General features: G+C 30.9%; 2 protein-coding genes across 3 annotated transcripts; both read left to right on the top strand.

Moving 5' to 3' along the window:
- Positions 1-6099: 6099 nt before the first annotated feature.
- On the top strand, positions 6100-10543 carry LOC103498536 (putative methylesterase 11, chloroplastic). Of its 2 annotated transcripts, XR_539621.3 has the most exons (7): positions 6100-6634; positions 7220-7456; positions 7784-7927; positions 8381-8512; positions 9087-9395; positions 10168-10256; positions 10394-10543. XR_539621.3 is itself a non-coding variant. In XM_008461165.3 (6 exons), the coding sequence occupies exons 1-5, from the start codon at positions 6287-6289 to the stop codon at positions 9366-9368; spliced, it is 1143 nt and encodes a 380-aa protein (XP_008459387.1). In that variant the 5' UTR covers positions 6123-6286; the 3' UTR covers positions 9369-9395; positions 10168-10543. The 2 variants fall into 2 exon arrangements, 1 of the variants encoding a protein (XP_008459387.1); XM_008461165.3 differs by having other exon boundaries at positions 6123-6634; positions 10168-10543.
- A 1767-nt stretch (positions 10544-12310) lies between these two features.
- LOC103498537 (uncharacterized) lies at positions 12311-16113 on the top strand. The gene is made up of 10 exons (XM_008461167.3): positions 12311-12512; positions 12787-12916; positions 13189-13327; positions 13407-13619; positions 13775-13913; positions 14920-15070; positions 15165-15274; positions 15353-15450; positions 15551-15620; positions 15847-16113. Exons 1-10 carry the CDS (start codon positions 12420-12422, stop codon positions 15934-15936), a joined length of 1233 nt encoding a protein of 410 aa, XP_008459389.2. The 5' UTR covers positions 12311-12419; the 3' UTR covers positions 15937-16113.
- The last annotated feature ends 6691 nt before the right edge of the window (positions 16114-22804 follow it).

The following is a 22804-nucleotide window of genomic DNA, read 5'->3' as shown; positions in this document are numbered from 1 at the left end:
ATTCCTTAGCATAATTATCACCATCATTACACTTTGATGCATCCAAAGATCTAATTCATTATATATATATATATATATATATATATATATATATATATATATATATATATATATATATATATATATATATGAAGGTTGTGTGTGGCCTTCTCCAAACTTTTCAGCTTTCATGTGTAACATTTCATCCCATTCCAAATTTTTGGACCACAAAATAAAGCCCTTGAAAAAGATTGATCCAACTTGAGCTTTGTTGAGTATGATGAGAAAAGGTTGTGGGGAAAGTTTTTTCCTTTTCTCGTTTTAATTTTCTGGGTTCCATTCAATAACAATCTAATTTAGTTTAATTTTTTAAGTCGTTGGTAAAAAGTAATAATTTAGAACTGAAAGTGATGTTTACGGGTTTAATTTCAAACAATATGTATCTTTTCTGAACTTAATTAATTCACTCACTTGGACTTAATTCAACTACCATAAATCCGGACTATCAACTTCGAGATCTTAGGTTTGATCTTATCATCTAAAAATCTGTCTTAAACTTAATCATTCAAGCTATATGTTGGAGTTAGGAGCTAAATAATATTTTATGTTACTTTTCACTTAATGGGAATCTTAGCAATGGTGGTCTAATTTTCAAGCACTTCTTTGTCAAACATTACTTATGATTTCACTAATGGAAAAGAAGAGGTAAAATGTGACCCTAAGTCATCTCATTTGTCAAAAATAGTTATGATTTTAAATGAGACAAATAGGAACTTCAATTTGCACCCATAATTATAATCTTAATTAGTGTATATATTTTGACTTTAGTGTCGTTTTCAACAATATGTACATAAAAAATATGATTAATTATGATAATATAAACTTTGTGTTTTGTTTTAAACTTACAAGATGATACTATTGTCGTTATCATTATTTATTCTTTTAGAATAATATCAAACGTCACTTTTGTTAATGAAATTAATGTAGAAGAAGTCAACATATGTGAATGTGACAAATAAGTTTGTTTTGTCTTTTCATTAATTCACTAACTAGTGGAAGATCAAGTCATCAACTTTCGAGATAGTAATTGATGTTTTATCTATTTATCTATACACAAAATCAACCATTAAATAATACGAAGAATATAAAGATCGACAGTTAGATATACGTGATTTTACTAACAGTGTGTTTACATATATTATTAGAGAAAATGTTTCAAAATACAATACGATGCGACTAGGTTAGAGAGTTTATATATTACACTTCTCTAAACCTCAGGGTAAGAAATGTAAATAACTACATATGTTAAAGAACTTTTCAACCTAATGAATCTAAGACATTTCAACCTAACGCTCCCCTGAAAAGATGGAGTGAAATAAATGATAATCGAAAGAGGAGAAAAAGTGAATCGATAAAGAGTAAAGTATAGAGTTGGACATTAATTTTGTGATGATCAAAGCTTTGTCAGTTAGATCAATAGGCTTTACAATAGAAAGCCCAAGCATGGGGGATCACTTGGATCATGTGCACAAAATTGCATATCATTATTACACATTCACATGATTATATTGTTTTCTATATATATATTTCTAATCTTTTGGGTGGTTGAAAGTGTGTAACATATGCTATGCTATGATGCTATTAGACCCTTTTTATATGCAAAGCCCTTTTATGAAATTTGAGCTAAGAATTAGTGGTCCAAAAAGCCTTTGCTATGCTCAAGCCAACCATATGCCCATCTTTCAACTCTTAGCTTATTTGGGTCAATGGGAGAGATCCAATTTTTCAAGATGGAAAAGTTTTATAATTGGTATAAGATATTGTATCTATGCCTTTAAGTTGTACTTGATACTAGACAATTAGTAGTATCGTATAAAGATCGAATTTTCTTAACTAGATTTACATAGTTGGACAATCACACATCTTTTATATCAAAACATAAGTTTTGAACGTTGATTTTGATACTATTTGTGCATTCATTATAAGAAAGTATGTCTTTTTTTTCTTTTTTTTTCTTTTTTATAATGCCAAATTTTGTTTTTAAAAAAGTCCAAAACTAGTACATTAATGTTCTACAATTACCACCAATTTTCATCGGTGGAAAGTTGTCTAGAGAGGCAATGTCAATGCTATCTCAAAAGGCTTTAGTAAAGTTGATTCATCCCAATGCAAAGTCAATGAAGGAGGATGGTCAAGACACCATGTAAAAGGTGTCAAACAGAACCGAGCTATGTCAATACAAAAGATACACAATCAAATCTATTTTTTAAAACATTTATACTTCTTGTTCCTCCTTCTTTGACCATGAACATCAATATTTAGAAGAAGAAAAAAAAGAAAAGAAAAGAAGAATTAACCATAATCTTCAACTTCAAATAAACTTTAAGTGCATCCAATCACGATATTTCTATTCGTAAATGTACATCTAACATATCTATATAACCTATCTACTCACTTATGAATTTTTTCAAAACAACGACCTTATTATTCATTGACCAACTAAGTCATCTACCAACAGAATATTAACCATATGAGACACAAAAATAGAAATAACCTAAAGTAGTAGAGTAATTAAGTTTAGTTTTATAAAAAAGGAATGATGGTGCAAAATCAATACAAAGTTAAAGCTAAGAGAATTAAATGTATAATTGGGCCAACATTTATGTGAAATTGGAGAAAAAAGTCAACACTTTTAAATAGTATAATAAATAGAGAAAATGATATAAATAAACAGTTGGGGAATATATATATATATATATGTGTGTGTGTGTGTATATATGTATGAGAGGTCAAAGGGCAATAAAAGGGATGGCAGACAGATTTGTAGCCATCACTTTCCACCTTCTTCCCATGGAGGATGTTAATGCCCTTCAACCCTTCTCTTAACATTAATTTTTCTATCCTACTAATATTTTCATCCATATTTCTATATTTTTACGAGTTCGATTTGAATCCAACATGCTAAATGTAAATAACAAAGTTCGATAGTGGATCGGAGACCGTACTACATGTAAATAACAAAATATTGTTTCGTATTTTTTGGAAGTATCTACTGATATTGACATTTTATCAATATTATTTATATCGGCTTTAAAGGTCGGAGGTTCAATTCTTCACCATGCAATTGTTGTACCAAAAGAAAAAAAAAATTCAACGATTTAAACACTACTCCCCTCTTTAAACATTCAATTATTAATAGGAAAATTTTCGATTTATATTTCTGAACTTTGGAATTTGTATCAATTTAAACCTTAAACTAATAATTGTGTCAATTTAAACCTTGAACTTTTGGAGTTATATCACTTTAAACCTCAATTTCTACAACTCCCAAAGTTCATAATTGTATTAATTTAGACCCAAAACTTATATAAATGTATTGTTTTAAATCTCTCGTTATGCTTTACTTGGACGTGCTTATGAAAGTCAAGAGTTTAAATTGATACATGAGTGGAAGTTCACAGTTTAAATTGATGCATTTACTTAGATATATTTATAAAATTTGAGAATTTAAATGCATAAATTGATGTATTTACGAAAGTTTAGGGTTTCAATTGATATAACTGTAGAATTCATGGTATACTTAAATTGATATTTGGTTATTGGCAGTCACTTTCGATCAACTTTTTTTTTTTTTTAAGTTAAGTAATGAGAGGTCAAATCATCAATATTTAAAATGCCCGTAATTGACGTTCTATTCATCCAATTACGTTCGAATTGATTAATAATTATCCATTTAATAATTTCTCAAACAAATTGAGTACTGCTAATTAGTGTAACAAGTTGTCTCATGATAGGTAAAATGTGTTAGAGCTAGACTTTATCGATATGTAATTTTTAGATTGTGTTCGATTATTATTTTTATACATATTTTGAGACAGATCGGAAATGAGTTTCAAAATGTATAGATTAAATATCAATTGAACTTGTACATTGGAGACAAACGTGACAAATTTGAATATTTATATTTTCTAGATCCGCCGCTGCTCAACGCTCAACGATCAAAAGTATATTTTACGGTATTAATAATTGTTTTCTATATTTTAAAAACTTGTAATATTTCTTTTCTCTCTCCCTCCCTCCCTCCCACTAAATTGTGTCAATGCATTTACTAACTTTTGATAGTTTTGTTGGTACAAACTTATTCAAACCATCAATTAATGTTTGTCCTTATATACTTTTCCTTTGGATTAATTCACAAAAACTCAGGAGACAAAAAAGAAAAAAAAAAGGTTAGTCATGTTCATGATAGAGCTAAAATAGAACTCTAAACTTTAAAATCCAATTAATCATTTAAGTAAATTATAGATGAGAATAGAAGAACGTTATGTATAAATTAACGATAGATTAGAGATCAAACTATATGTATAAATTACTTGATAAATTAAGCTTAATTTATCATTAATTTACATATAATCTCGTTCGTTCTCGTAATTGTTATAATAAAAACAATTTAATCATAATAATAAAAAATTAAAAAAAAAAAAAAAGAAGTAAAATATCGTAGGGTTTATGAAGTATTTTGGAAATTTATGGAAGTTTGAGTGTGTGTGTATATGTTTATTAAAATTGTTTGTATTAAATGCAAAGAAACCTTAAAATGTAATTTGGAGTTTAGACGAAATAAATGGTCACCTAAAATAGGTTTGCAATAAATCCCATTAAAAGCTCAAAGTCTTCCCCCATCCCACCATTTTAGGTTGACGCCTATCATTTATTAAATTGCTTCTCTTTCTTTCTTTATTTTCTAAATTATTCATGAAACCACGTCTATATATATATATATATTAATTTACGCTTCATACAAAAATCAAATATAATAAATCGTAAAAAAAATTTATAGATTTAAAATATATGGTTACGAAATAGATAATTCCATAGCTACGGGGATGGGCTAAATTTTAAAGAAACTATATCTATATTTATTTATTTATCTCATTAATTAAAAAAGTGTGGAATTAACATTAAAAAAATAGATTTTTTTTTATTTTAAAATAAATAAATGGGTAGTTTACATTTAACAATTCAGTTCATTTTTTTAGACATATAGGAAATGTAGCATTAGCTTTAAGAATATCGTGATTATTTATCTTATGAATCATAGTCAAAAACCAACGAAATATAATTAGATTATAGAGATGGACAATGAAAATGAAAAATATTCTAAATTTTACTCTTCATAATATAATAACAATTTATTATAACAATGGGTGGAGTTTGATGTTGAAAAAAAAAACTAAAAAAGATAAATTATACTCATTTAATTTTTGACTTTTTTTATTTATTTAAAAGTGTTTTTTAATCAATGAATATGACAATAAGATTGAGAAATGTGCTACTTATTCTTTATATATATCTTTAATTGAATGTCAAGTGGAGAAGTATTTGGAAAATTAGGTTATAAAGAATGAAAGAATATATCTATATATATATATATATATATATATATATATATATATATATTTTGTGTGTGTATATGTATATATTAATTATTTATTTAAGGTAAACAATGAAATAGAAGAGTTTAGTATGAGTATTATATTAAACAAAATGTGAATAATGTAAATATAAATAATAGAGATGTTGAAAAATATAAAATTATTATTTTTTATAGCCAAGTTTTTTAAAAAAATCTATTGAAATCACTTTTTATCAATATTAAATTCAGTAAAATTAAACTTGTGAATAAAGCATTTTAATAATGTTGCTCTAATTTCTCTCATTTGATTTTCTTCTCAACTTTTGTGATGTGGATTTCCACCCAAAAAAAGGAAATAAAAAGCACTTGGAAACTTGGAGAAAAAGATTTAGATTTGATTTGACTTTTTAATTCCAAAATATTTTCATTTTATTATCTTGACATAATTTATTAAAAGTATAAACAATTAAAACTATTTATATAAAACTAAAATGTGTCAAATTTGATAGATTTTGCAAAACAAATAAAACAAATATTTATTCTCTATAATTAAAATAATTTATAATTTAACTAAATTGCAATATAACATTTTATTTTTTTAAAAAGAAATTAAAAAGAAAAAAAGAAGAATATTTTATTTGAGTGGAAAAAGACATAGACTTGAATCTCAGTCATCTCCGGTAGGCCGATATGGTGACTTCATTATTAGAGAAAAAACTATAAATTTCTCCCCTTTCCTCCATAACCCAAATTCCCACCCATTATACTCTTCTTCCTTTCTTCATTCTCCATTTTCCCTCTCTCTTACACTGTTTTTCTTTTTCATCATCAAGGTAAAAACACACTGCCCCTAACTTCCCTTTCTTCGTTTTCCCACTTTATGATCCCAAAATGGGTAATTTATGTGCTTGTCTCGCACCCAAATCGATAAAGAAAAAACCCACCAAGCGCCTTCCCAGCCCAACTTTGCCTAACAATTCCAGTAAAAGATGGACCCGAGTTCGTTCTTCGAGGAAGGACAAACCCGATGCTGCTCTGACTCGAGAGCAGGTTCTTGCCGCCGCGATTCTATTTCAACAGCACCAACAGCATAACGCCCGCGACCCTTTTGATCGGACCACTTCGCTTCGATACCCAAAATCTGGGTCGAAGAATAGTAACGTCTTGCCGCGGAGTTCGAGTTCCCGTGCTCGGTCTCTTACCGATCCCCTGCTTCAACCCCATCAGCTTGTTAGCGAGGTCTTGGTTTTATTATACACATTTAACTCCTTTTTTTTTTTGGGTTCTCTTTTTCTGGTTTTTTAGTTCTTTATTTGATGGAGCCTCTGCATTTCAAAATGGGTTTAATGGTTTTTGAGTTGATGATGGGAAATTTGCGCATTGGGTAGTGGTGTTTGGGAAATAATAGTAATTCATCTACTAACCAATTACTGGTGTTTTAGTTTTGATCACTTAACTACTTTACTTTTTTCCATTTATGAGCTTTTCCAGTTTAAGAGATAGTGAAAGCTTTTCCCTCGATCACATGCTGTAAAGGTAGTTGAAGACTCTTTTTATTACACAATCCGTGTAGTATCTTGAACTTTGTATCTTTTATTAAATTTACTTTCACTTATCAACTTAAACTTTGTAGTTAACATAATTTAAGACATAGTCAGGTTAGTTTAGCCATGTTAGTTTAGGAATTTTTGGTGAGTGAGGGGAGTTTTAAGTGATATAATATTAAATATATAAGTTTTTGGGGGAATCGAAACCTTTTAATATCTTGATTTTTCAAATTGGTTGATTTCATTTCTTTTGACGGTTTCTCCCCTCTCCATGCAGAATGTTAAACCTGAGGATATAGAAACAAATCATTTTGTTCTTGTTCATGGTGGTGGCTTTGGTGCATGGTGTTGGTACAAAACCATAGCACTTTTAGAAGAAGGGGGTTACAAAGCTACTGCAATAGATTTAACTGGTTCAGGAGTTCATTCGTTTGATCCAAATTGCATCACTAGTCTTTCGCAATACGTGCAGCCCCTTACTGATTTCCTTGAAAAGCTTGCTGAGGGAGAAAAGGTCCTTAAACTTATTGATCAGTTTCTTTTTCAGTTTTATTTAATGTTTTTGATGCTTGTAGATGATGAACTGAGAAGTTAAAATTCTAACTTATACCGTGTCCTAGAAATGTCTCGTAAAGTTGGATGAAAAGATTGATTATGTAACAAAGTTGGATGCCTGTTAATGAGTAATTATGGAGTAATTTACTTCTTGTTTCCTTCTTGTCCAACTTTGAGTTAGACATGCCATTCTCAACATCAATGTCCACTCAAAATTGAAATGAAATCTTGATATACTTGTTCTTTCCTTATTCACGTTTTGGAACATCCTTCTCTATTCGCGCAGGTTATCTTGGTGGGCCATGATTTTGGCGGTGCATGTATAGCTTATGCAATGGAGTTATTTCCTTTTAGGATTGCAAAAGCCATATTTATTGCTGCAGCAATGTTGACTAATGGACAGAACACTTTAGACATGTTCTCCCAGCAGGTATCCTTGCTAATCTGTTGTTTAATTTGTGCTTCTGAGATACAGATTCTGAAGTTGCTCGTTTTGGAAAGCATTGCCTATGTGTTTGAATTGTGTCGTACGTTCAAATTTAAGAGCCCATGGACTCTTTCTTTCAAAGAATGCACAGAACTCGTTTTGGCAATTTTCTTATGCTTTTTTTGGAGCAAGTTGCTGGTTTACTCACGGGCTGCATCTTTTCCAATTATCCCCACTTTCCCCTCCTCGTGAGCCTTTAGTTGGTTGCAGACTTTGGAAATTCAAATGATTGACCAAAACATACTACTTAAGAGCACATATATTCCTGGATCTAGATTCCGAGGAATTTTGCCCTTTCTAAGAGCATATTCTAAAATTTTTTGAAAGAACATTGTGTTTTTCCCTTAACCTTGTAGTTGAGAGGCATGTGAATGGTGTCTTGTTTGCCTACTGCAGGCTGGTGCAGATGATCTAATGCAGCAGGCTCAGACATTTTCATACGCAAATGGGAACAGCCATCCTCCAACTGCTATCAACTTAGAAAAATCACTGTTGCGGGACTTATTTTTCAATCAAAGTCCTGCCAAGGTAATGCTATTTTTCTCAGCAATTTATTCATCATCATGTTTTCTAATATCTCGGTTTGTGGAGTTCTATTCTAATTCTTTCCCTGAAAATTTTAAATATTGAAGAAGTATGGTTTTGGCTAAACTAAAAAGAAGCTTATGGGATTTCCAAGGAAATTCTTTTGTTGAAATGTAAACGTGTCTGATGGAATATTGGAGTCTAATCGCCCAAAATAAAGTTCATATGTGATCAATCATGTATGTGATTATGATGATTGGTGTCTTTATATTATATTATATTTTTTATCTTGCAAAGAATGATGATTGTTAATGACATGCACAAAGCTTTGTTTCCGTTTTAGAAAGATTCAGAGAATCAGATTTTTTAAAGTTGATGTAAATGATGACATTGGTTTTTTCTTTGTTAAAAAGATTTTGATATCAATAACTTTATAATCTTTACTGGACAATCATCTGTATAGTGTTTTAATAACTGTTGCTGTTGATAGGACGGATAGTACCTTAATCCGTTGTTCGTGTTTTTCTGACTCATTCGTTTCTTACTTGCTCATTACTACTTGTTTTATATGGTCCAGGATGTTGCTCTGGCATCTGTATCAATGAGACCAATACCATTTGCGCCTATTTTGGAAAAACTGTGCCTTTCCGATTTGAAATATGGATCAGTCAGACGGTTTTACATCGAAACTCCAGAAGACAATGCCATTCCCATCACATTACAAGACAGTATGATAAACAAAAGCCCCCCACAACAGGTGTTTCGGCTAAAAGGGGCAGATCATTCCCCTTTCTTCTCAAAGCCTCAAGCTCTAAACAAGCTATTGATAGAGATCTCAAAGATTAAAACACCATCGTAGCAAAGCATCATTTTAGTCAGAAGCAAGGTTAGTTATTTGATCTTTGGAGAACAGTTTCGTATGCCTTCTATATGATCCATAAAATGGGAACTTGTCGGAAGTAACCTCAAAAAGTTTTCATCTTTCTTAACTAGCTCTCTTTTGGAGAACTTGTTGAAATTGTTTTTCTCTGTCCTTACCGGCTGAAATTGGCCCCATGATTTAAACAAAAACTTAAATTTTCAAATCCTACTTAATTTTTCCAAAAATAACTTTTTCACTGAAACAAAAACCATACTATGATCGAGAAATTCATAAATCCATTTGGAATTTCAAATAATGTGGAAAAGGAAAAGATTGTATGGGATGGTATAACAAGATTTGCGAAAGACATACAATCTCGGTGTTCATCTTGATTCTACTGAGAATGCCCAAAAAAGTCTTTTGATGTATGATAAAAAGAAGTTAAATTATTATTCGAATCTTGTGGTTGATCTCGATGTAGAGGGATTGAGGAAAACTATTTCAACGAGTTCTCCAAAAGAGCTTTAGCGTTCGTTGTGAAAGATGAAAACCTTTGAGTGATATTTCTGACAATTTCCATACAAATCGACAAAAATGTCGACTGCATTGTAAGGTCAAAATAAATCAATAATGTATTGGCTGGCTCATTAAACATCAAGAAAAATAAAAGTTTTGGTGCTTTATTCAAAAATAAAAGCAAAACATCCTGTTTCCCTTTGCATCTGTATGCTATTTCTTTGTTTGGTTGGATAAATTGGATTTATGGGATTTTTAATTCTTTCTCCTTTGTCTCTAGGAATTTTTGCGACAACAAGTAGATATTTTGAGGATACACATTTGATAGATATCTCATTCAAGTCACACACCTACAATTGAAAGCTAGAGGTAACTTCTTTGATTTGTTCTCTGTCTCTACATGAATTAATTTGAAAGCTTTGCTTGGAAGAACAAGTAGGTGTTGGAGGTTGAAGAACATTGACATTTGAATAGAAATATTCACCAGAATTTTAATGCTTTTGTAGGAAATAACAGTCCGCTTTGAGGAAAGAGCATTGGAAATGAATTCACTTTCTTCTTACTCAACTTGTTTCCTCTGTATTCAGAAAGTGTGTATATTGCCTGCACATATGTTAAAGGTTTAATGATATCATCATCTTTTATCCATTTGAACTCATCTGGTCCTTCCATTTAGTTACTCACTTCGACTGTTTAGTAATAAATGCTTATTGATTATAATTACCGGACAGTTTTAATACGTTAAGTTCAAATAGTTCGAACAAAGTAAGAATGTCGTTCTTATAGTTTGATAAATAGTGTTTGATAAAAGAATATTTTGAAGAACGACGAAGAAAGGACCAGGCTTAGAAGGGCGCATGGAAGACAGGATAGTCTGCCAAGTGTGTAAGGCTAGCATTATCAGAGAGCCGGAGATATTCTTTTATCAAACTATAGAGACTATTAACGAAAATTCATCAAACCATGAGAACTAAAATCTGAACTTTTAGAATCCCATCACTAATTCTAACTTTCACTTGATAAAAGTTACACTTCAAAATAAATTATTTTGTTTGTCTAATTTTGACAGAGGAGTACAATTCTAGATGCACTCAAATATTTTTCTTATGATTATCTAATTTTGACAGTTTTATCACCATGTTAGGATGTCAGTTTTTTTCATTATCCGCTAATAATGTGACGATGTATATTATTGAATTAGGAATTGCTATTCCAATCTGCACAATTACTCATACCTTTCCAAAAGAAAAGAACCAAGAAGTTAGTTTCTATCAATAATTTTTTTCAAATAAGTTTCATCAATAATTTTAATAAATCTTTACAACAACCAACAATAATAACACTTAGATCAATCTTGTGTCTCGAAATATATGTATTAAGAAAATGAAGCAAGGAAAACGAAAAATAAAATAATAAAATGGAAATTTATTAATTTAAACGATAAAATTTCAAAAATATTTTAAAATATAGTAAAATATAACGATTTATTTAATAAATTAAAATAGCCAAAAACACTTATGGTAATCTATTTTAATCCATCGCAGTCAAACCTACGATAAATCTTTTTAAATAGATTGTTTAAACATATAAAGGAATATGTTATGTTTTTAGAATATTTATTATTTATATTTTATTAAAAATTAGTGATATTTTATTACATTTATAGACTTTTTCACAACACAAAGAAAATGTCGATTCCATTGTCCGACCAATGTAAATGTAAAAAATGTCAAAAAAATTTAAAACTATGTCCATAAGTTGAATGTGTTAGCGGTTGAAGCTCAAGCTTTGTTATTAGGATTTCAAGTATGTATTCATATAAATTTACAATCCTATTCGAGGTTAGAGACTGATTCACTAACATTTACAAGTCTACAAAAAGAGTACTTTAGTAAGTCCCTATTAGTTATTACCACAAAAAATAAGAATCTCATCCACTGAAGCAATGCATATGGTGTATCTTACATTTCAAGGTCTTCAAACGATGTGGCTCATTACATTACTAAGTGGACCTCGACCAATATTAGCCATGACAAATGGGTGGAGGTCGTTCTAGCCTCACTTGAGAAGGTCTGGGACAGTGATAATTCTTTTGTAACTCATATGGGTCTTTTTTTTAGTTTATTTTAATTTAACGTTTTAAACTTAATTTGTAATATAAAATTGTTCATTAATTACCATCGGTATAATTAGCTAATAAGATATTTATAATAGATAATTATGAATAATAATTTTAAAAACAATAATTAAACGTATAACAACATTTTAAAACAATTATAAATATAACAAAGTTTATATAAAGTGATCTATAAATGATATAATTATATTATTATAAAAATGTTGGTAATATTTTTGAAGTTATATTATTAAATTTTTTAAGATATATCAGAAATATAAATATGGAATATAAAAGAAAATAAAGAGAGTTTATAATTAAAAGAGCGTTGAGTTCACGCGATAAGCAAAAACTAGGGTTTTTCGCAGCCTCGAGTGTAGACGATAGGAAGAAAGAAGTTAGGGAGAGGTTCCACAATGGCCACCGTCGTCCAAACCTCCGAGGAAGATGCGGCCCTCACCGTCGTTCGTTTTGCCTCTGAACTTGCTTGGGCTGACGCCGGTCCCGAGGTTCCTAATTTTATATTCCTTTTTACTAATTTTTCTGCTTGCACATCTGCATGCTTTATTTGATCAATAGGCATTTCTGCTAATTGGCCGGTGGTTATTGAGTACTGAGAGGATATTAGTTCGTTAGTATAATTTACATAATCTTGCTACTTTAAAATGGGTTCGCGATTAGAGTTTTTGTGTATTTTTATTTGTTCAGAACAAATTAGTTGAGTTGAGGATCTTATTTGTTAGTTCTGTGGCTTATTTTTTGACGTTTTTTTTTTCTTTTTAGACTGCTGAGCCACAAGTTAATAGACTCTGCGTTGAAGCCCAAGAATGTATGGTTATGGGAAGATGGTTGGATTTGGCATCTCTAATGCTTACTTCTGCTGACTTGATATTTTCAAAAGTGTCTGAAAAAGGTAAATATAGTTTGAAATTGGAAACTGGGAATGAATCTACATGACCCTTTTCTCTGTATTTTGTCTTCAAGAGTTGAAATTGTGACGGAGTGAAGGTTGTTAAGGTTGCTTTTTTTTTTTTTTTTTTTGGTTGTTATCGTTGCATACGTATTTCAAGTGGAATGTTAGAGATGTCAGCATTGAAACAAATAGATCTTTTGTGAAAAAGAAAGTGGAGGAGAAAGAAAATGTTTCATCCATGTCACTAACGCAGTTCTTTTCTTGTTGGACAGATCTTGAGTGTGTATTCACCATTATCTGTAATCTTGTAACAAAAGCTGGAAGTCCAGACGAATCACTTGAAATGGCAAAGCTTATATCTGCTAAGATCTGCCAACAACCAAATGACAAGCCTGCACTTCGTTTAAAGATGTAATGCAAGCTAAGTTTGTGTATTTTGTATCATGGTTTTGACTCTTTTTTCTTTTCCTCAAGTCTTTCTCTTTTACAGCTTGTTCAATCTGTACAACCTGCTTGAGAATCCATATAGCCGGTTCCATGTTTACATGAAGGCCCTGGATTTGGCTTTTAAGGGGAAGGCCCCTGAACATATAATTCCAACATTGAAAAAAATCGAGAGTTTCTTGAGAGAGTGGAATATTGGGATTGTAGAGCAGAGAGAACTTTTCCTCGCCATCTCTAATGTTTTGAAAGAAAGTAAGAGGTATTACAGAATGAATTATGTCACTAAATAATTCTTCTTAGTTATCCATATTACATTTTTACTTGCACTTAACTTTACCTCCTACACCTTTTTTTGAGTACTCTTACTCCTTGTTATAACCTAATATGTGATTGCCAACTTCTTCTTGATTTCAGTTCTGCAAATGATTATTTCAAGTTCCTTACCAAATATTTGGCCACATTCTCGGGTGAAGATGCAAGTACCTTGAGTGAAGCAAAGGAAGAAGCTGTTCACGCAATTGTTGAATTTGTGAAGGCACCAAACATGTTTAAGGTAGTGTCATTTGTAGTGAATAATATTTTGAAAGCAATTTTTACCATGGTTTAAACAACTTAATACATTTTGTGAGTTTGATATAGAGGTGTAGATCCAAACCTTTGACTTTTTGGTTGAAGATATACTTGGCAAAAACTGGTTATTTTGTCCCAATTCATTCTTGGCTCAGATTCACTACTAGGAATTTAGGACACAATTCTTCTGTCGGTAAATTTTTAAGACAGCTCTGCTACATTAGCTTTCTACCTAGCACCTTGAAATAGTGTCAGGGCTTGAAGTTGATAGGCCTAATTCTTCTATTGGTTTTATCTGGTATCCATTATGAACCCAGAAGAACCCTTGCATGGCATCTGTGTTTTACTCTCAAGTATTCCCTATCTAGGATTGACTCTAGCCGGAAATCCCTGCCTCATTCTGTAGATTGGAAAATCTGAGGAAGGAAGGAGCAACTTGCATTAACGTCTAGTCTTCTAGATTGATTAACAACGGTGCATGTGGAAACTCCATTCTTTTTGCTGTTTTTGAGCTGAATGGATATCAATGTGGAAGAAGCTTTGGGAGGAGAATCTGATTCTTTGAGAATTTTGGCTGACAGAGGAAATGGGTGATTTTGGGAACTTGTAGAGTAGTATAAAATGGTGACATCAACGTGATGTTAACCCTGGCAGAGATGAAGATATAATTGGATAGTTGGGAAGATGTTTGTGAGATTGGAAATTCTTGTCCGATTTTTCGTTAATGGTACTCTAGTTAATTCTGATGGTCATTTCCAGTTTAACAAAACTGAGAATATTTTTTTCTGAAAAAAGTTTTTCGGATTAGGTGTAACTTTTAGGGTACATTTTTGTTTCTATTTTTTAAATTTTTTTCATTTCTATGGACTACTGGTTGACTTATAAGAGAAGATTTTACAGGAGGGTTTAGTTGGTAGTTTATGTTTCAAATTTGATCTTTAGCCTATATTATCGACTTATTAGCTACAAACTGTTCTTTATGTTTGCAGTGTGATTTGTTGGACATGCCTGCTGTAGGGCAACTGGAGAAGGATGCCAAATATTCATTGGTTTATCAGCTTCTGAAGATTTTTTTGACCCAGAGATTGGATGCTTACATGGAATTTCAAGCTGCAAATTCTTCTTTATTGAAAAGCTATGGTAAAATTCTCCACTTTAGTAATAACTTTAATAATTACTAATTAGAGCTAAATTTATAACTCATACTCTGGATGTATTCCTGGATCTGGTGTAGGTCTCGTCCATGAAGATTGCATTGCAAAGATGAGGTTATTATCATTGGTAGATCTTGGCTCAAATGAATCTGCCCGTATACCATATGCTCTCATCAAGGACACTCTTCAGGTAAAAAGGAACTTCCGTTTTACATGCTTTTCTTTCTGTGTTTTCTTTTTTTTAATGTGGGTGTTACTTGTGCTTCAGATCAACGATGATGAGGTCGAACTGTGGGTCGTGAAGGCCATTACGTCCAAATTGATTGACTGCAAAATGGACCAAATGAACGAAGTTGTGATTGTGAGGTTTGTGCTATTCTCTATCTAGACCGCCACATTACACTTTTTTGGTTAGGCATAGCTTATTCTGTACTAATATAATAACTCTTTTGATGTTCATGTGCAGCCGCTGTACTGACCGTGTTTTTGGGCAGCATCAGTGGGAAACACTTAGGACAAAGCTAACTACATGGAGGGTAAATTATCTATTTTGTTTCTCATAATACAAAGCTAATATATCATTAGTTGTTAAGCTTCCTCTGCATGTTTAACATTTCCTGTTTAGTAGGCTACTACAAAATTCAGTCATTAATCCCAAGATTGGATACCAAATTTTCCTTTAGCAAGAACAATATTAGTTAGTGCTGTGCCCCTCCTTGTGGTTTTCTGGCTTGAACAAAACTGTTGTTGGTGCTTTTACAGGGGAATATTGCGAATGTCATTGGCACGATTCGAGCAAACAAAATAGTTGAGGATGGATCACAGGCTATGCAAGGTTTGGCAATTCGTTGAAGAGTGGATTTTTGTTTATCTGAAAGTTAAAAAGTCTGACCTACCTTTCTGGATAAATTATAGGATGTCTCATTTTTCTACTCAATCCTCTAAATTTGTTCAAATTTTGACTTGGGGAAACTACATTCGAATTGGAGTAGTTGGTTTTATATTAATGGATTGTTGTATCATCGTCTATACTCCTAGACCTCTCAATCGGCTCTCTGATCTTAATTTCTTTGAGTAGTGCTATTCTTTTTTAATCCCCCTTTGGATTCAATTCGTTCCCTAGATTTAACATCTTTGTTAATAACTATAAATATCGTGGTTCCGCTTTCCTTTACTTTTGTGTTTATTTCATGTCAATTTAGACATAATTAACCATGTATTTGTTAACCATGTCTGATTAATCATGAGTCGCGTTTCTCTTCTTTACAAACCCATCAAACCTCTAATTTCCTACACTTTCAGTCTGTTCAAGGAACCTGCCTTAAGCTGGCAAGGATGGGAAGAACTTTTCCCTCTATTTGGCCTTGATCCTCGAAATCAATAATCTCTATTTGTATCCAGAAATAAGAGCCCCAGAGGAAAACTACCTTCAAAGACGTTACACCTATGTCCTTGAATATACTCCACTCCTTGTGCCTATGTAGTATTAGATCCCACTAGAAAAATGAAACTTCAAGCACCTTATGAGTTCACTTGCAATGACCTCATCGACAACTATAGAGAACAAACTAAACCATTAATAGGCAACTTTATTCCTAATTTGGGTGCTGTGCTTTTGCTTTTAAGTTTGTGTTTAAAATGTTTTTAATCATTCAATTATTGTATGATGTGTGTATGTGTGAGGGTATTGTTTGTTTGATTCTAACATTCCCATTAAAATGCGTTAAAAGTCTCGAAAGTGGCTAAAGTAAAAGAAAAACGTAATGTTGGCCCACCCTAAGCTTTAATCTTTTAAAGTTTTGTGCGACATTTGGTGTGGTCTTTACTGAATTCAAATATGCTTTCCTTTCATACCATTTAATCGCTCTTCTTCCCTCCACATGTCAACTGCTTTGGATAATATTCTGTTTTCTTTTAAGAGAATGTTTCTTTTGGTTTGGGTTTTTAATACTTCTTCTCTTTTGGTCTTATTCTATTTCATGTGTTTTCACTGCATTTTTAATTTAATCTCACACAGGTGGTTGCTTCTTAGTTAATTATTGAGTTTATCTTCTTGTTTGTATATTTTCACAATTTATATGAAGGATGTTCATTAAAAATGTGGAGGTTAATTTTAAGATTTATTGAAGGTACATTAGTGAGAGTTTAGATAATTAAGAAAGCATCAAGACGTTTATGATCAAAATAGTATTAACATTTTAACATATAATGTACTTTTTAGACTTTTTGCATATATGCATGTATGTATTTATGTCAAGATTTGAGAGAAAAAATGAAAAGTGAAAAAGAGAAAAGCTTGGAAACAGTGAGCATGAAGAAAGGTAGAAAGGAAATATAATGTGAACTCACCACCATAAACAAAAAGCAAGATTTCCTCAATATGAAACTTTAAAGTTTTAAAATGATAGGGAAAGACAACACCCCAAAAATGATAAAACATTGATTTATATTCAGATTGTATTGTTTAACATCAATTTAAATCTTCCACAGAGTTGGCTATGTGAAAGTGGTTGTCACAATGGAAAACCAAAGTATAAAGTTGGTGGGTCAATAGTACTTTGGTATAGTATATTATCATAATACTAAATCTTCTATAAATTGGGTGAATGTTCTCAAACTTAAAAAATATTGCAAAAGTTGGAATTTCCTCCTCATAATTAGATTTTTTTACGAAGAAAATCATCGATCCTTCCTTTTGCAACAAAATTTGGTAAGCATTATGTTTACTCCGAAGTTAAAGTCTTATAGCTATTTTGGAGAGATTGAAGTGTTTATCTTTTGAAACTATAGGGATCAGAAGTGCATTTTTTTTTCTAATAATGATGATGATATTAGTAGGACTGCGATGTAAATAATTTAATACAATGATGGTTAATTAATATTTGATAACTAATTATCTGTTATAAAACATATTGACAAACAATAATATATTGATATGATATGCTTTTCTTAAAACATATGTACATTGAGACAAAAAAGAACAAAAGAATCAAAAGCAAAAGCAAAAAGATATTAATAATAATGCAAATAGTGAGAGAGATGAACTCCTTCCTCCATCTTCAAGCTTCTTCAATTCTATAAGTTATCTCCTCCCCCAACAAAATCCCATACCCTGACGAACAAGTCGAGAAACCGAGTGCCAAAAATGGGTAGTCGTTCTTCGTTTAGTGGACTAACAATGGTGGTGGTGATGATGTTGATAACAATCGGCCTCTACTTAAAAACTTGGAAACTAGAAGGATCAATTTTAAAAACTTAAGGACCAAATGCAAATATGCTAAAGGAAAACTTAAATATTTATAACATGTCTACTTTGAAAATTTAAAGACCAAATACACTATTCTTCCAAACTCGAAAACTAAAAAGATAATATTCTCCTTTATAACAAATATAAGTTTCCCACTATATTTTCAAACAAAATTTGAATGTGTCTGTAAAGTAATTCCTTTATGGTATATAATATATATTGATATTCTTTCCCATTTTTATTTAAACACATTTTTGCCAAACAAATGTCTTTTTTTTTTCCTTTTTAAACTATATTATTGGTCGTCTAGTTGGCTGATACGATATGAACAACAAATTATTGGTGGTTGAAAGTTAGTTTCCTAAGATGATCATCGGAGTTGATCGCCACATGTGATCGCCATTGAAATTGATTGTTAGAGGTGGCCTTTGTTACTGTTGGTTGCCTGAGGTGAATGTCGGTATTGGTTGGCATTGATTTTTAGTGGTAGTTGCCATCAAATTGGTTACTAAAGGTTATTTTATTGAAAGTGGTGTTGGTACCCGAAGTTGAAGGTGGCATGAAAGTTGATTACTAAAGGTGATTTTTGCTAGAGTACTTAAAAATTGTAGGTGTTTGTCAAAGCTAGAAGTTGGCCATTGCACAAAAGTGATATTGGAGTTTGTTTTGGAGCTTAGAGTTAAATCACGCAAAGATTGGAGCTTAGAGTTAAATCACGCAAAGGTGACCATTGAAGTTGATCATCAAAGGTGATTTTTATCGGAGTTTGTTATTGAAGCCTAGAATTAATCGTCAGTGTTGGTTGTCAGAAAGTTTTTCGTTTGAGTTGGTTGTGTGAAAGTGGTCATTGGAGTTGACACTCGGAGTGTGACAATGGTATTCGTTGATGGTGGTCGATGAATAGACCCATTGGAAACGAAGAAAAGAGGGAGAGTTGGTATAATATACCAACTCAACTTCACCAACATCTAAAGTTGGTGAGTGAAACAATGCATTGATATATTATATTATAACAACAATACATCTTATATGTGCGAATCTAACATATATCAAAGAAAATTCTCATCAAACTTAAAAATATTGTAAAAGTAGGAATTTCTTCATTATAATTAGAATTTTTTTTTACGAAGACAATTATCTGAATATCCTCCCTTAACAACAAAATAATTTGATAAACATTCCGTTAACTTGAAGTTAAAACCAAAGACCATTTAGAACTATTTTACAAGTGGGAGAGATTAAAACGCTTATAATTTTGATACTCTACGGACCAAAAAGACATGGATCCCAAATTTTAGGGATCAAAAGTACAATTTTTCATAATAATAACTAAGATAGTAGTAGTAGAAGGATTGTGACTAAATCATTTAATACAATGATGGTTAATTAGTGTTTGAATAATTAATTATCTGTTACAAAACACATTATCAAAATAAACTTTTTTTAATCAAATAAAATATAATCAACTTTAGTGGTTAGGTAAAATCAAAGGACAATAGAGAAAAAAAAATATGTTTTCAAAAGATTCTGCCTTTTTAATATTTAATATTAATACGTCAAAATTATCGTAAATGAGAAAACTACAAATTTATATTTGGTAAATATTTTGATTAATATATTATATTGATATGCTTTTCTTAGGTATATTTAATAAAAAAAGAATAAAAGAATCAAAAGCAAAAGCAAAAAGATATTACCAATAATGAAAATAGTGAGAGAGATGAACCACTGCCTCCATCTTCAAGCTTCTTCAATTCTATAAGTTCTCTCCTCTTCCCCCCAACAAAATCCCATACTCTGACAAACAAGTCGAGAAACCGAGCCCCAAAAATGGGTAGTCGTTCTTCGTTTAGTGGACTAACAATGGTGGTGGTGATGATGTTGATAACCATCTTCTGTTCCAGCCACAGCTGCAGAGGTTCGGTTCTGATCAAGGCCAACGCCACGTACGACGTCGTGATGACCGAAGAGTTGCTGATCTACCCTGATATCAATCGGTATCTCATGTTCAACGGTGTCGATGCAAAGACAGGTAAGACCAATGACAAAAACGTCGTAGCTTGCGGTAATGGCGCTGGAAATAGCTTTGCTGGATGTAGTGGAAGCACCAGCAATAAAAAGAAATGCAATGCATACAAAGGCCCCAAAGCTTGCTAATAATAATCCCTTCAATAATTATTTATGTATTTTGGTGCTGGTCGTTGTTGTTTGTTTGTTTGTTTGTTTGTGTGATATATAATATGAACGAAATGAAATGACTCATCTTCTTTTCTTCTTCCTTCAATCTCTCAATCATATCCCCACATATCTATGAAGTATGAACCTTTTGTATGCAAGATTGTTTTGAAATTTTAATATACATTCAAGATTGTTATATATATTACCAATTACAACCTTAGGACTAAATTGTTTTGAAGTTGAAAGTATATTGGAGGCATGATTTTTTTTTTTTTTTTAAATAAAGAATAGGTTAAGTTATAAAAAAAAAATGTCATTGAACTTGAATTTTGTACCTTTGTATCAAATTAAAACACAGTTGAGTTTTCAACATTATGTTGAACTCAAAACTTTAATTTCTAAAGAAATTGAGTTTAAAAAAAGCCATATAATAATGTAAACCTATATTTATTTTTAACTTTATTCGAACTTTTTAAATTAAATTATCGTATCATTTGCACGTAAAATATTGAATGGATATGAATTCTTTTTTTTTTTTACCATCTAAAATTTCGTAATTTTCAAAACATTTCATCTAAAAAATATATCTAAATTTTTTTTCATGGTGTAATTATTTTTCATTTACTTTTAGTATTTACACAAACATTTATAATAGACACCTAAATATTACTTTGTAGAAGTGATAGATTAAAACTAGTCAATTATAGTCTAAGTAAACTACAATCAAAAGTTTCATAAACTCATTATAACAATTTCCATCCATTTTCATCAATTTTCGTTTCCCCAAGTTCCCGTCGATATCTTCATAAAATCGAGACCTCAAAAATTTCATCGACATCAATATTTCAAAACTTGAATGTAGGGAAAATTGCATTGAAGTAGGTTACTAATTAATCTATGTTGTTATTTTTTGGATATTAAGTTATTTACTTTTGCATTATGTGTTAGGGTCCACTTTAGTTTCTCAAAATAAAAAAACTTAGAAACTAAAAGGATAAATTTTAAGAACTTAGAGACCAAATGTACATATACTTAAAAAAATCTCAATTATTAAAATGTCTACTTTAAAAACTTAGAGACCGAACACTCAATTATTCTAAACTCGAAAACTAAAAAGATAATATTCCCTTCGTAACAATTATACGTTTCCCACTATATTTAATTTTCAAACAAAATTTGAATTGTGTGTGTAAAGTAATTCCTTTATGGGTATATAATGTATGTTGATATTCTTTTGCTTAAAATATATGTATATTTAAACAAAAAGAATAGAGAATCAAAAGCAAAAGCAAAATCAGAGCCATGCATATATCAACTACATATGTACTTTTCCAAACACTTAACATTCATTTCATACGAATTTAATAATAGGACATATTATACAATTATGGCCTAACAATAATCGAAGTGATGTTAGTGCCTAAAGTTGAAGGTGGTCGTTGAAGTTGATTATTAAAGTGGTTTTTGCTAGAGTTAAAAATTGTAAGTGTTTTGTTGGAGCTGGAATTTGGTCGTTGCACGAAAGTGATCTTGGCGTTTGTTGTGGAGCTTAGGAGTTAATGACGCAAAGGTGATTATTGAAGTTTGATCATCAAAAGGTGATTTTCGTCGGAGGTATATATATACTTATTGAAGCCTAGAATTGAACGTCGGAGTTGTTGGTTGCTGGAAGCCAAAGCTTTTCGTCTGAATTGGCTATGTGAAAGTGGCTGATGGAGTTGGCACTTGAAATGTGACGATGGTATTCGTTGAAATTAGAGGGACGGTGTGGTTGACGGGACATTTTTGATATTTTACACGATGAGCCTCTAGTTTTTTCCGTTTTTAGAATTGTTTTATAGGGAATAAATATTTTGCCACTTTTTTATATTTTTGAAAATACTCCTAAATATTCACTATTTTTACGTATAAACTCCCCTTTTCTAACATTTGTTTAGGTATTATGTCTTTTTTTTTTCACAATCAAAACAAAAACCAATTTTTTTTTTAAGTTTAAACATAAAATTGTACTAAATTTCACAAAATTTCAAATTTCAAAAATAAAAAGGTGTGATAAATTTTATTTGTGCAATTTAATTTGTCCGATTATCCTTTTGATTTGAATTTAAAAATAAAATAAAATAATAATTTGACAATTTGGATATTACTTTTTTTTTTATAATGTTTTTCACTATTTGTGTTTAATGAAAAATTTATAATAAAATAGTAGAAGTTTGTGAATATATCTTACAAATATAAATACTATTTTACTAAATTTCTTTGATTAAGGAGAGATTAGAAATCAAAATTATAGTA

This window comes from Cucumis melo, chromosome 9 (assembly GCF_025177605.1).
Source record: "Cucumis melo cultivar AY chromosome 9, USDA_Cmelo_AY_1.0, whole genome shotgun sequence".
Taxonomy (NCBI): domain Eukaryota; kingdom Viridiplantae; phylum Streptophyta; class Magnoliopsida; order Cucurbitales; family Cucurbitaceae; genus Cucumis; species Cucumis melo.
The sequence above is the reverse complement of the archived record's forward strand: the minus strand, read 5'-3'. Positions and strand labels throughout refer to the sequence as shown.

Excerpts from the sequence above, each read along its gene's own strand:
- LOC103498536 (XM_008461165.3), top strand. The coding sequence starts at position 6,287 with ATGGGTAATTTATGTGCTTGTCTCGCACCCAAATCGATAAAGAAAAAA. Across the intron at positions 7,457-7,783 it reads AGCTTGCTGAGGGAGAAAAG|GTTATCTTGGTGGGCCATGA; the intron begins GTCCTTAAACTT and ends CTATTCGCGCAG. Across the intron at positions 7,928-8,380 it reads TAGACATGTTCTCCCAGCAG|GCTGGTGCAGATGATCTAAT; the intron begins GTATCCTTGCTA and ends TGCCTACTGCAG.
- LOC103498537 (XM_008461167.3), top strand. The coding sequence starts at position 12,420 with ATGGCCACCGTCGTCCAAACCTCCGAGGAAGATGCGGCCCTCACCGTC. Across the intron at positions 12,917-13,188 it reads TTCAAAAGTGTCTGAAAAAG|ATCTTGAGTGTGTATTCACC; the intron begins GTAAATATAGTT and ends CTTGTTGGACAG. Across the intron at positions 15,275-15,352 it reads TCATCAAGGACACTCTTCAG|ATCAACGATGATGAGGTCGA; the intron begins GTAAAAAGGAAC and ends CTTGTGCTTCAG.